Below are 15,077 nucleotides of genomic sequence, written 5' to 3'. Positions count from 1 at the left end.
AAGTTAACCATTATCAGGCTTGAAGAAAGTTAAAACAGACAGTTAGATGTCTACCCCACAATTGTCAACAAATCGTCATCATCATTAATATTAAAAAGCCATTTTCAATTTGTCCTAAACTTCTCCATTTACTGAGTTGATATTGTAATAACAAAAACTGTGTGGCTGAATTGATCAAGCAGATTATTTGATGATGACAAGTGGACCTAAAATAATAATGATAAACAAATATAAACTTGCTTTTATTGAATACTTAAGCCTTATATAATGGACACACAAAGGAAAAAGGCCTTCTTTTTTAGATTGTATTGGAAGGCAGAGTCACCATTCAACTATAAGCAGTACATTGTGAGAAAAATCCCTTGTCCGGTGTAAGGCTAAGCATATGTAGTCCTTTAAGAGAGAGACAGTTGGCCAGTTCCTCGTTTGGGTCTGTGTCTGGAGGGTCTTTGGACAAAAAAGAATTCATTGTCTTTTCCCAAATAATACTTATGGTTCATAGAACTTCAGTGTCTATTTACAGAAAGGTCCATTGCAACACTTTCTTCTCTTTCGATGATCCAGGCCAAGGCAATTTCCCTAAAACACAAGAAAAGGTGTTGAAAGAAGGTCAATTAATTAATGAATTAAAACTAAAGCCTTTTCTTTCTTTCTTTCTTTCTTTCTTTCTTTCTTTCTTTCTTTCTTTCTTTCTTTCTTTCTTTCTTTCTGTCTTCCTGTCTTTCCTTCCTTCCTCTCTTGTAACAATGTTAAACAAACCAATATTCACAAACATTTGTTTGTACATTTTAATTACATGGGAAACTGCACATTGTTTGAAAACATAGGGAAAGGAATATAATCTTATTTGTATAGCACTCCGAACATAACAGGTAAGGAGATTTGTTTTTCATTCAGTCCATACTGGGTGGGGGTAAGTATTTGAAAGTACCATGCATGTTGGCAGTTTGTTCACATGAAAAAGAAAAAGAACAACCAAAGCACTTTGCAATTTCCTGATAATTAAAAGAAGATATCCCAAAAAGGGTTGTAAAATTAGAAATAAAAAAGAAGTGGCCGAAGTAGGTTGGTAGAAATAGCATCTTAATGAGGGACAATGCATTTTGCAACCCTGTTTCTATTTCATTACGAAGAAAATACCAGCCGTGTTTCCTGGTATTTTGGTATATTATTATTATTTGTAAAGCAGCTTTCACAACATGGTCACAAAGTGCTGTACATGGGACAATCTAACATTCACTCCACGCAGCGGGGAAAAGCTATGTATGTAGTCACTGCTGATGTTGGGGTTTTTTCAGTCCACAGGGCCGCATGTGAGACGGTTTCACCACACCGTACTCCTGTTTCTATTCATACAACTCACCCTGTGACCATTAAAAATTACACATTACAAATATAATAGGTCTGAATGGACCAGGGCTTAAATTCTATTCGAAAAGGTGCATTCAAGTTGCAAATGAGGCATTATAAGGAGTTGGCAGGAAATAAATACCTACCAGACGCCCTTAAACAATTGGTCCTGGAGCGGGATAGAAAGTGAAGGCGACATGCAAACCATGCACCCATAAAGCCGCAGGGTCACTGACAGATCAAATACACTAATATACACTTTTTTCCTGCATAAAAAGTGCAAAATGCACTTTTAATGAGGCTGTGCTATGCTTGACTGGTCCGGGAGATCTTCCTTCTTCTTGCCCCGGGAAGGTGGATTTTACAGCAAAGATCCCACCTACATGCTTTGTAGGAGGTCAGATCTACCAACATGGATTCTCTCTTGACTTTTTCTTGGGGATAAGTGTGTCATTACACTTTTACGTAGCATTTAAGAGCTACCAACAAATCAAATAGGACTTAACTTATTTTGAAAACATTGTAGATCTGGACTCTGGATTAGATTTTGTTAAAAGTGTAACCGTGTAGCTAAAAGCGTTTTTTTTGTAAATCACTCACACTGGCGCACCTGTGAACGCACCATACCCCGTTGCTAGTTCCGTTGGCTGATTACGGGGATTAGTTAAAGGTGTAAATGATGAGGTGTTTTCTCAGGGCTGTTGCTGGTGTTTTGAACGTTGCTATGTAAGTCCCTTTGCTCATGGAACTAGAGTTTTATTGCTGTATTTGCAAGGTCTGATTTCGTTCTTATTTTAGCTCAGGTGTTGAGGGCATGTGCTATGTTCCCGTTCTGAATAGTGCCCTCAGGAGAGTTAATACGCCAAAGTAACTTCCTCGATTATTCAATGTTTCCCTGCTAGTTTAACCTGTCAGGGTCTATCCTCTTTTTCTTTGGTCAACAGTCGGCCACAGTTGGCTTTTGTGCTCTTTTAATTGTGCTCTTGTTCTCCATTCGACCTTGACTTGACTGTGTTTCATTGTTCTTAATTGACTCAGTCAGTGTGGTACTCGTAACGTTGACCGCAGCGCAATACCTAGTGGTGCACCAACAATTTGGCAGTAATGGCTGCTAGCTGATAGATGGCCAAGTATGTCAGCCATATAGTTTTTGTGCACATAGTGTAGGCTGTAAATTACTAACTGGGCTTGTCAAATGTGAATTTGCTATAAAGTGGGAGGAAAAAGTGAGTACACCGTGTGAAATTTGTTACACTTCTGCCTAAATTTGTCATAAAATGTGGTCGGATCTTTATTCAAATCACAAGAATGAGTAAACAGTGTCTGCCTAAACTAAAAACACCCAAACATTTACATTTTATCATATTTTTATTGGCCACAACATGTAAACATTCACAGGAGAGCGTGGAATAAGTAAGTACACCCCCTGAATCTCGCTGAACTGCTGCAATTTTGTAAAGAGGAATGGTCCAAGATTCATCCTGATCGTTGTGAGCGTCTAATCTGCAACTACAGAAAAACAGTTATTGCTGCAAAAGAAGAGTCAGCCAGCTATTTAATACAGGGGTTCACTCACTTATTCACGTGCTTCTGTGAATGCCTCAGGTTTTTCTGCAAAATATCGTGATAAACTTGTGAATGCATTTTTCTATTGATGATATCATATTGTCCAGGCCCCAAGGCAACAAAACAGCCCCACACCATGATTCTCCTGCACCATACTTCACAGTGGGGATCGGGTTTTGATGTTGGTGTGCTGTTCCATGACTACTGCACTACTGGACAAATATTCAGTGGACTGTTGGACCCAATGGCCGCTGGCTGCCCTGCTTTTTGACCACAAACGTGGGGGCCGCCATTGCTCCGCCGTTGCTGCAGTACCTCCATATCGCCGCTAGGCCCCCATTGAAAAGCATTGGACTTTAGACACGTTAAAAACTACTTTAAAGCCTGGTTTCAATGTTTTCAAACCTAGACTAGGCTAGATATTCCTCCTGAGATAACGCTGGGTTAATAACAATATATGAAACCAGGCTGGTTTTCGTAATATGATTTTTTGAAATCTCGTACTTAATGAGGCTCGGACTGTTAGCATTGGAGCAGCGCGAGCTACACGTCACGCAAGGGCCGAGTCTACGGTGAAAATCCCGCCCGTATGTCCTTTTTAGGAACATGCTTCGTCAGAGCTGGGGAGGGGGAGCCTGTAAATCCGCCATGAATTGCCCCACGGCCGTGGTCAATCTGGTAAACGGGGAGGAGTGAGCATAAGACGTCCATTTTTTTTTACAGTCTATGGTTGGACCCAAAGTTTAATAATTTGGGAAGAACACACAACGTCATGTGTGGAGGACAAATGGAACAGCACCAACATCAAAACCCTATCCTCACTGTGAAGTATGGTGCAGGAGAATCATGGTGTGGGGCTGTTTGGTTGCCTCAGGGCCTGGACAACATGATATCATCAATAGAAAAATGTATTCACAAATTTAACTCAATATTTTGCAGAAAGACCTGAGACATTTACAACAGCGTGGAATAAGTGAGTGAACCCCTGTATTAAATAGCTGGCTGACTCTTCTTTTGCAGCAATAACTGTTTTTCTGTAGTTGCAGATTAGACGCTCACAACGATCAGGATGAATCTTGGACCATTCCTCTTTACAAAACTGCTGCAGTTCAGCGAGATTCAGGGGGTGTACTTACTTATTCCACGCTCTCCTGTGAATGTTTACATGTTGTGGCCAGTAAAAAAATGATAAAATGTAAATGTTTGGGTGGTATTAGTATAAGCAGACACTGTTTACTCATTCTTGTGAATTTAAAAAAGATCGGACCACATTTTCTGAACAATTTAGGCAGAAATGTAAAAAATTCCACACGGTGTACTCACTTTTTCCTCACACTGTAGTTGTGAACCACATATAAAATTATATTTTTACATATTTATGCCTTTGTAATATTGTTTAGTCAGACTTACCTGTTGCACAAATTAAAGGGGAGCTTTAGCTGCTCGGTTACAAATGTTTTAGGTGAATGGTTGTAACTTCCATGTTTGGTGCCACATGTACCACATCTGGAAAATCTATACACAATTCAATACACTTTCAGTTGAACTTGAATTTGGGAAAAAAGTAAATTTGAATCTTCTTTTCCCTTGTAAACCCATTGTGTGAGGAGAGTACAGATCTATCAGTGAGATGGGCACAGCTCCTGTTTTGTCTTGTGAGCTGTCAGACTGGAGCACCTCCCTACTCCTTCAGCTTAAATTGCCTGTCATCTCTCCCAAGTGTCTGACTGGCAGCCACTCCAAAACGCTCGCCCCCAAAGTACAATGTGCAAGGGACTCATTTATACATTTAGAACTGTGTCCGCTATCGATTCTAGCCATCTGTCATCTGCCTCACAGTTTGGGGAAGCCCTAGCCAAACTTGTAAGACAACATTATCGCTGGGAAACTTTTGAAAGAGGAGAGTCGCCTTTGACAACGCAATGCTGTGATGAATTCACAAACCGTCCACTTGTCATGAGATAGTGCTGCTCTGCTGCAAAGCACATCACATGAATCACTCTCAGTCATGCGTAAAACAAATTTAAAGCAAAGCACTTCTAACACCATTAAGGGTATTTTACCAGGAAAAAGGGCCGGAGACTTGCAGAATCATGGGGAGATTACATAAAAAATTGCAATCCAATTTTGAGTCTTTACAGACATTTACACTGGGAGTTGTCGGCAAGATTAATGTAGCACCTAAGAATCATTCCCACAGAACTGCTTCTTGTCACAAGATGACAATTATAGCAGGTTCATATCATGTCTTCATAATGCAAAATATACTTGTACAAAACAACGGTCGTTTCATTAAATTGGATGATGTAAATTTAAAGTGAGGGTACGTAGAATGTGCTCTATTAAAGGTCCCATATCATGGAAATGACTTTTTAGAGCTTTTAGCCATGTTATGCTATTTCCTTATCAAAAACACCCCAAGAGTGTTTTTTGGCTTCATTCACGCAGTTCTCAGCAATTCTCCTGAATCCTGTTCTCTGAGCAGCCGCTCCGCCCTCTCCTGGTAAACGACTGACTTGCTCAGTTGTGTCGTCACAGCGGAACGGAAGTGCGTAAGAGAGAAACAAAGAGAGAGAGAAAAAAAAAGGATGTGCCCGAGGTCAGCTGGGGTCAAAACAAACGCATCCCCTGAGCGTCTGAACAGACGTCATGTTTGCGCTGCAGCCGTGAAGATGGCGCTCGTTGTAACCTATTCTGGACACACCTGTTCTTTTTTGTTACCTAACGACAATGTCACGGAGAAAAAGAAGCGCGTTTGGCTACAAATACTTTATTCAACCTTCCTAAAAGAGAGGCCACTCGTCAGAGGTTGTTTTTTCTCTCCGGGATTCGGTGACTATCACCAAAATAGTGTTTTTCTGTGACTGTCTCTTGATGGATGTTTGGTGAACCTTCACCTGAATCAAAGTGGATTCACTTTTATAACCAACGCTAGTCCCATAATGTAAACAGCGATGGACCAGAGAGGTGAGTTTATCAAAACACTCGTTAGCTTGTGTGTTAGCATATTAACATGTGTGTTAGCCATTTATGAAGCTGTGTTGCAGATGTCAACTCCGTATAATTGCATCATGAAGTAACTTCACTTATTGCTGTTTATTTATATTACGGTAAAGTTGTATGTGCGGAGAGAGGGGGCGGAGTTAACTGAATCGAAGCGTTGTGTCTTCCGGGTTTGAAAAATACCTCCAGAAAACACTTATATTTAATACAAAAATGAGTGCTCCATAGTGGTACAATATATCATATAAATGCCTATACTTAACTTTGGAATGGCTAAATTGCATGATACAGATCCTTTAATGGCACGGCAACGCAACCTGGATTTCCTACAAACACAACATATGGACATGCCACTGAACCTCATTTGAAACATCTGAACTTCACTGACTTTACTGTCGCAAAGCTTTAACTGATGGAGTCCTGCACAAGCACTTTTTAGACTTGAAACAGGACAAGTGCAAGATGGAAGTATTTAGAGCAGGGGTGCCCAAACTTTTTGTCTCCGAGGGCCAAAACTAAAAAGTGCCTGTGAGTCGCAGGCCAAACATGGCGATGTCAAGCACGAAACACACATATAACTGCAAATTATAAAGTTACTTTTTTTATTTACTCTTTTTTTTTTTTTAGATAGCCTAGATTTGCATTTGATTCTATCTATGCAAATTACATGCTATATTAAAACAAATGGTAACTATGGCAAAAGCCTCATTTTAGTAAAATAAATTCAACAATTGCAGCAATTTAGTGGGGAAAAAAAACACCTGTATCCACAGCACCTACAGTAACTTTACCTTATTCGTTAACTCAAAGAAAATGCCACATTAGATTATTTTGAAAGTGTCAGTTCAGCATCAGTTCTTTTATAAGGCGATTTTTAACATATACTGTTGTTGATGTCAACAACCTTTGCAATAAAAGTTGGAAAACTGTGAAAGTTGATGCTACAACGCTCTGTGATTGATAAACACCAAGACACCACAACAGTGTTTCCTTAACTTTGCGAAAGGAGTGAAACAGCGCCCCCAATTTGACCCTGGTGGTCATAAAGTGTACTGCATCCATATTTACCATTGAGAATGAATGGAAGAGAGTAAGTATTAACCACATGCAGTGCAAAAGTATGTCACTCTCTGGCGGGCCAACAGAATTGTTTCGGCGAGCCAAATTTGGCCCGCGGGCCCACTTTGGGCACCCCTGATTTAGAGCAAAGAGAGCTTTTTATTATTATTATTTCTAGATCAAATGCAGACTGGTTTCAGCTTCAGACTTTTGTGCTTATCGGTGTACCGGTAATTTGTGTGTGCCTGGATAATTGTGTTGTGGTTTCCTGGAGAGTGTGTATGTTTTTTATAATACTGTGAAGCATCAACCTGCTGAAAGTCAGTGTTAAAATTCACTGCAGTTATAGCCTTACCAGCACCCACTTTTGTGTTTCTGTTTGTTTGTTTTTCCATTCATAGTTAGTGTTTGTGTGAAGCCATTTTTTTTTGGTCTTTTTATAATGATCAATGATCAATCATAATGAAAAAAGAACCAAAGTACCATTATTGCCATTATTATATTGCTATTCCCCCCTTTAGCATCAATGACAGCTTGGAGTCTTTTGTAGTAGTTGTGGAGAAGGTTCTGTATATAATCTAAAGATAAAGCGGCCCATTCCTCTTGATCATAAACTTTTGATCTGGGTCATTTTTGGTTCTTTCTTTTCTCATTATGATTTAAAAAGAGCAAACCCAGTTTTTCACAACAAATGGCTTCACATAACCACTATTTATCTTTTATATTCTTTGAAAAATAGTCCAAAAAAAATCTAAAACTCTGTATGTAAACTTTTGAGCACAAGTCTACACAATACAGATATCTCTATCAAATATTGTTCACAGTCCTTTGAAAATGTTTTTCAAAAAGTAGCGATGCTTTTCTTACTCACACATCCAAAATAATCTTGTCAATTCATTCAGTCATTGAGGGGAAAAGAGCAAGCACATTTGACTTTTTCTACTCGGCCTTTATCAACATTCATTGTCGTAAAAAGGAATATTGATCTGGTTACCTGAGATCGATGGTGCAATCTCCGGCATTACCAAAGCTGGTCTCTGTCCGCAGAAATCTGTGCCAGGCCACAAAGGGGGAAAAAAAGACAACAACAAAAAAGTTAACTTTAATACTATTTATCATCAAGGTCAAAAACAAAAACTGATCAACAAAAATCACTTCTCGGGCACATGGCACGTTTGTGGGCCACTTAAAGACAAAAAGATTTATATATAACACCATTATGAGGTCCCAACTAGTCTCCAAATCAATAGAGCTGGCTCCAGAAAGGTGTGGTGTGGACAGTTTTAATAATTAAACAACCTCAAAGCAGGAGTCAAGTCAAAGGCTCGTCATAACACACTAAAGACTACAGGGGGCTCGCCTTACAATGTTAAAAGCAGGTAATTGGAGTGAGTAATTGGACGGTTTGGAGGCTCAAAGTGGGCTGACAGGGCAAAGGAGACGTGGCCAACCCATTGATCAGAGCTCCTTGGGGTCTAGACACTCCAAGAGGAGACCTGGTTTTGGTGAAAGGTGTGCAGACGAGGGGCAGTGACCTTGGGTAGATTTAAACCTTAAGTGCAGCTCAACAAGCAGAGGGTATGGGCCTCACTTTAAAGCACTTAAAAACACTTAAGATCGAAGTGCAAAGGTCATGTTGATCCAATTAATTTATGTTTGACCAATTACATTCACATTTGAGGTATTTTGTACTGTTTTTATGTTATGAGCTAAATATTTCTCTAAAAGGAACAGGCCACCGTTTTTAAATACTGAGATATTTTCCGACCTGAGCTTAGACGAGTTGATGCGTACCTATCTGGTCTTTGTGCGTGCACTTTCTCTCCTCTATGGGGCCAAACGGGGTGAAGTTAGAAGCGACCAAGCTCTTCCCAGTTTTCCCAATTTAAATACGGTTACGTTAGTTACACTATGCAAGTATAGATACAGACGGCATCTCTGGAATTGCCCCTATATGGTCATATTTGAAAACAGTTCAGGGGGAAAACAATTTGGAGAAAAATCTAAACTTTCACAGACATGGAGAGGAGCTTCAACAGCCCATAAATACATAAATAACGGAGAATGCTAACATGATGCTTCATGTTAGCCCCGTGCTAATGCTAACGCTAGATAGTGCTAGATACGACTACCGTTTTTTCACTTCTACTGAACAATCTGCTGTGAATAAACTTCCATATGGACCCGATTTAGACTTGACTTAATTTGTATGTGATAAATACCTTTATATTTCGCCAGAAAATGGCTAAAAAGAGTGAAAAATTGTGTTTCCCCCAAAAAATAATTTTCTCCCTGGGCGAGGCCACGCCCCCTTCTATGACGCGATGCCGTCTGTATCTATAGTTACACAGTAATCAAAATTCTTTAGATATTACTGTGTGGACGTCTAAGTGCTCCTAAGGTTTTATTACGCCTTACAATATAGTACCCCATTTTATCCTCTTAGAAAATCATTGATTTTTGTGTAACTAGACCTGGATCGTGTAACTACTCATGTAGCTGTATTTATATAGGGAAAACGTGGAAGAGCTTGGTCGCTTCTAACTTCACCCCCGTTTGGCCCCATAGAGGAGAGAAAGTGCATACACAAAGACCAGATAGGTACGCATCAACGCGTCTAAGCTCAGGTCGGACAATATCTCAGTATTTAAAAACGGTGGCCTGTTCCTTTTAGAGAAATATTTAGCTCATAACATAAGGAGGAGAGGCTAAATGCTAACAACATCTTTGGTCTTATTGCGTGACTGAGCGCACGCATAAAGACCAGTCAGGTACACATCAACTCGTCTAAGCTCAGGTAAGAACATATCTCAGTATGGAAAAACGGTGGCCTGTTCCTTTAAATATCAGTAAAAAGATTTGAATGCTCAGGCTCGGTGCATCCTGTCAACGTGGGGAACTTTTTACACACGGACAAGCTCTGGCTGAGCGTCTCAAGGAATAACCGTGTCCAAGCGTTAAAACTTTCCACGCCAGAACGCATCAAGCTCAGTCAGTCATGTGTTTGTGAATGGGTGCAGAGCTAAAGTGAGATGAGGTGGATAATTGCTCTGTCCCTCGGCTGAGACGTAAATAAAGTCACATCCGATCCGGATGTACAACTCCCATTAAACCCCAAAATATGAAGATTTCAGATCACGTTTGTGCAAGTTGTGAATCATCTACCTATAGCTATGTTCATCAGGGCTTGTAGTTTAAAAAGGAAGAACAGGTGTGTTATACAGTATAACCAGAAGGCCGTCACGTACGACATGAGAGCCACAAGCAGCCATTTGTTAAGCTGGATATTGACAGGAGCGGAGCAGTGTGGATCTCTTGAGACCAGTTCGATGGTGGGAGGGCTGTCCCACCTAGTTTGCGCTTCAAGTGCCTTTAGGATGAACCGGTCTATTACACCAGTGGTTCCCAACCTTTTTTTTTGCCTTACGTACCCCTTGAGTCATTGATTTATACTCTGAGTACCCCCTACCTTGAGGATTTTGCCAATATTAGTACAAAGTGACCAACTACACTAAGATTATACAGTATTTAACAGTGTGTTGTGTTCAAAATTAAGCGAAAATACTCTCAAAATCAAACCTTTTACTGAAAAACATAATTAAAACAAATGTTCCTCCCTGGTTAGAATGACTTCCTGCATTTTATAAAGTTTTTAATACTAATTTGACCTCTCAGGCCCTTTGTATTTGTAATTATTTTCACAGCTCATTTAACAGCGGGATTAAAAAATGCCATTATACAAATGATTCAAATGTTGTTATTATTATTTTTATGTGAATTCTTGGGTGCTAAAAATAGCACAATGAACCGAACTCCGATCATAACGTGCATGGACCTCATAACCCTGAATATAACATTATCGCAAATAAGACACAAATTTAGCATTCGTAAAATGTAATTAAATATGTTTCAAAAAGTAGGCATCAGGACTAGTTCTGTTTAATTTTTTGCTAAGCCCAGATGACTAAGAGATGTTAAGAATGCAGCTACAGCACAAGCATCATTTTCCGACAGTACATTTTCAATTTGAGTATGATAATTGTCCTGAAGGTTAGAGTGTGCGGGACGGTCCAATGGGTGAGCTGTACCTTGGTGGTTTTGATCTTGTTGCCTGTAGCGCAGCTCCAGCCCTTCAAGTCTGGGAGCACTTTGCACTCCTCTCCATCAAGGCACGGATGCATCTGACACCACCACTTCTGCGCCACTATCGAGGCTGGGTACACAGCGGATGTATTCTGTTACAAGACTATTCACAAACATGTACGCAGGCACATCTGTCATATCTACATGGTTAGTTAATAAACATTGATTATTTATGAAGTACGAATGATTACATGGGGAGTAAGAGACGGTCTCTGGGATCAAAGGTCAAGTGTCAAAGATTGTACTGATCTCGTTTACAGAGTGTTTCTGCTTTGAAAGAGAAATATCGGTTTCATTTTATCTCAAGCTATGACCTCCAACCGCAAGTGTCACAGCCGCAGGGTGAAGTATTTGACAATTTGCTGGCATATGGGTCATATCTTAAGGCTGGGCGACATGGATCAAAAGTCATATCCCGATATATTTAGGTTGAATATCGATATGCGATATATATCCCGATATATTTTCTGCAAAGTGAGAGCCTTCAAGGGAAATGTTGAGTAGTTTTATTGAAAACTCGCTATAAGATGTAAACATAAACACTGTATAACAAAGCTCCATAAGTAAATAAATAAAAAAAATGTCTTAAATAAAAATAAAATAAAATAGGTCAATCTTTTTCTAAGGGCATCATTTATATATTCTTTTTGTTCATTTAATAGCTTATCTGAATTTGAACTATATTGATGTATGGTCTAATTCCATGGCTCATTTAAAAATATATCAATATATCTTAAATATCGATATATCGCCCGGCCCCAGTTTTTCTTATAAACTTTTTTTACTTAAATGATTTCGAGAAACAATAAAGAGGACGTAAATTTTTACAACATTAGCAGTATTTACTTTAGATAATGTAGCCGTTGTTACAGGATTAATAAACTAGTCATTTTAAATCTACTGTTGCTCCATAAAGTCAACGTTGAACTGTGAGTGTATCACAGCAGACACTGGGCAGATTTGAATTTGGCGTATTACAGAGGTCATTACGCACATTCCACATGCCCCTCTGCTGTCATTAGTCTCAGATCTAATCAACAGAACGACCATTATATTCCACTCGTAACAGCACATTCTCACAGCACAAAATTAGCCTGAATAGATACTTTATGACGCAAAGGGATTGATTAATATCAGGGCTGCGTGTTGGTAAGGCAGCTAACAGATGCTGCTGGCCTGACACTGCCTATTAAAGACAGACAGACAGACAGACAGACAGACAGACAGACAGACAGACAGACAGACAGACAGACACACAGACAGACACACAGACACACAGACAGACAACGTATTACATTAAAGCAAACTGCATTACTTTTCCCTAAATGAATTGAATAAGAAAGCACAAGTTGAGTTTTCAAAGGTTAAATTAAATCAGTCAGACATTTTGAAAGTATGCTCTTTTGTTTAGTAGTTGAGTATCAAAAGACTATGATTGCGATATATTGCAAAACGATATTTGGTCCCAGATAGATAGATGGCTGGATAGACAGATAGACATTATATTACTTTTATCAGTAACTAAGGAATATAACATATTACTGTCACAAAATACGGGGATATATTAGTCATTACAATTTAAGTAACTCGAGTTACAAGAGCATTTAAATGTATGAATGAAAAAAATGCCAAACTCCCCCTAATAACTCTGTTAGGGGGAGTTTGGCATTTTTTTCCTTGATACATTTAAATGCTCTTGTAACTCTTGTACCTGCATGCCAAATTAAGTTAGACACTGGTGTATAAGATCTGCAGTTGCGTGTAGTGAATGTCCTCAAAACAAAACGCAAGAGAATGGGGAAAAGTGAAGGAAAAGGAAATCTTTGACTACACTTTTGCTTGGTGGCTTTATTACTATTTTCAGTTTATATTTTGCCAAAAGTAACTCAAAAGTAACTCAAAGTAGTGTAACTCAGCTACATTAACATTTTTAGAGCTGTAATCACTAATATAGAATATATTACAATTTTTAAGTAACTTGCCCAACACTACAGACAGACAGACAGACAGACAGACAGAGAGAATTTGTTGCTGGCTCGGGTCAATTGCAAATTCAGATCAATGGAAGTTTTTCCAGATGCGTGGAGCCCCATTTGTCTCCATAAAAAGAGGGAAATTGTCTCTCACACTGTGCTGCTAAAGGTAATCCCTGGCTGTAAAAGGAAAGAATAATTAAAAGGTTAAGTGCTGATCATTTTTCGCTGCGATCACCCGTCGAGCTTTAAACTCCAGCCGGCGGCTCACAGCTCTAATTTGCCCAAAATGTCAATAGGAAAATGTCAGGGAATAGGTCAAACAGGACTGTGCTGGGAGTGCAGCCTGAACCAGAGCTGCTCAGACCAAAGAGAGTCTCTGACACATTAGCATGCTAAGAGCCCCTGTGGGTCATTGACTACAGTGAGCCGTGGACAGCACACATTCATTTATACATATATTGGTGATTAAAAGAACCTTCAGGGAATCACATATTACATTACCATTCATTATAGTGGAAATAACACACAGGGAAGTTTAGTGCTGCAAGTTTTATAGCCATGATTAATGCTAATGAGGTACTTCGAGTAACTTGTGGTTTCTCTGCTTTTTTCAAGGCTGCTACTGCACTGTATTCTAAATTTCATAATATTAGTCATCAAAGAAAGCCAGGCACGCTTCTTTGGACATGCATAGTTATTGAGGCAAACACGCATTGCAATTTAGATTCTTTGCCATTTTATGTTAGAATAAAGATTCAGTTCAGAGTTAACATTTGAAACATGTTAACAAACAATTGTTATGCTAATACATTTCAGAACTTATTTGTCAGGGACTTTGAACTACAGGGTGAGCAGCTTGTATACATTATAAACTCTTATGGAGACAGATTTTGTTGTTTTCCAGAGATTTCACAAATATCAGTGATTTCCAGATCAACCATTACAATTGTGATTTTGATTGTTTGACGGTTTACTACAAATCTTTGTAGATTTGAGCAAATATTCATCTAATCTCCACAGATCATCACAGTGCCTACAGTGCCTTTCAACATTGGCAAATCTTGTTTATAAGAGTTAAATAAAGAGAGAATAAAATAATTTTGTCACACTGTAGTCTCTAATCTCCTAAAAGCACTTTGGTCAACAGAACAGTAAAGATTGAAAGACTGTACGACCGGCTGCATGACAGGGGAAAGAATGTTAAACTACTTTGCACTGATGACCTGGTCATCATGTCACCCTACAGTAACGGCTCAAAGTATGTACTCATTATGGTGAACAATATGACATCAAGTTTAACTCTAAAGAGTGGAGTGATGGTTGTGAAGACTAGAAAGCAGTGTAAGGCTGTATTTCCCATGTCAGGAGGGGAACTTGGGCTTGTGGATAAAGTGAAATACCTCGGTCACATCATAAATCATCAGCAGTGACCTCTCTCATGATGATGACATCCAGAGACAGTACTGTAAATTGTATGCACAAGCTAACATGCTGGGATGGAAATGTGGAATGTGCACAGAAAATGTTTAAAAAAAAATAGCTTTGTTCAAAGCCTACTCACACCACTCTACACTGCCCACCTGTGGTGCTGCTACACAAAAGCAAAATTCCATAAGCTATAAGTAGTATACAATGATGCTCTCAGGATTCTATTGAAAGGCCTTTGCTGGGAAAGTGCCAGTCTGCTGTTTGTGCAAAATAATGTGACCACATTAAATGCTGTAATAAGAAATGTTGTATATACATGTATGATAAGGCTCGTGGACTCACATAATGAAATGATAATTGTTGTTATAAGACCTGACCACAGCAGTATCAGGTACAGCTCAGTGCTTTGGAGGCACTGGAGAGACTGCTTATATGGACTAGATCAGTGAGTTCTCTGTCTCTTTTACATGTTTTTATGGACCGAGGCTGAAATAAAGATTGAGTAGTTGTTTTTAAATGTGCTATATAAATAAACTGAAAATTAAATAGAAT

General features: G+C 39.1%; 1 protein-coding gene across 2 annotated transcripts in view; it reads right to left on the bottom strand.

Annotated features, from left to right (window-relative positions):
* Positions 1-464: 464 nt before the first annotated feature.
* LOC306983080 (chemokine-like protein TAFA-2) overlaps positions 465-15,077 on the bottom strand; it is a 219,454-nt gene continuing 204,841 nt past the window's right edge. For both annotated transcript variants that reach the window (XM_079582792.1, XM_079582791.1), the window contains exons 4-6: positions 11,067-11,191; positions 7,973-8,029; positions 465-579 (exon numbers count right to left, since the gene is read on the bottom strand). In XM_079582792.1, the coding sequence (XP_079438918.1) occupies positions 8,000-8,029; positions 11,067-11,191 (155 nt within the window). In that variant the 3' untranslated portion in view covers positions 465-579; positions 7,973-7,999. The remainder of the gene's footprint in view (positions 580-7,972; positions 8,030-11,066; positions 11,192-15,077) is intronic.

This window comes from Gobius niger (genome assembly GCF_951799975.1).
Source record: "Gobius niger genome assembly, chromosome: 2".
NCBI lineage: Eukaryota > Metazoa > Chordata > Actinopteri > Gobiiformes > Gobiidae > Gobius > Gobius niger.
The sequence above is the reverse complement of the archived record's forward strand: the minus strand, read 5'-3'. Positions and strand labels throughout refer to the sequence as shown.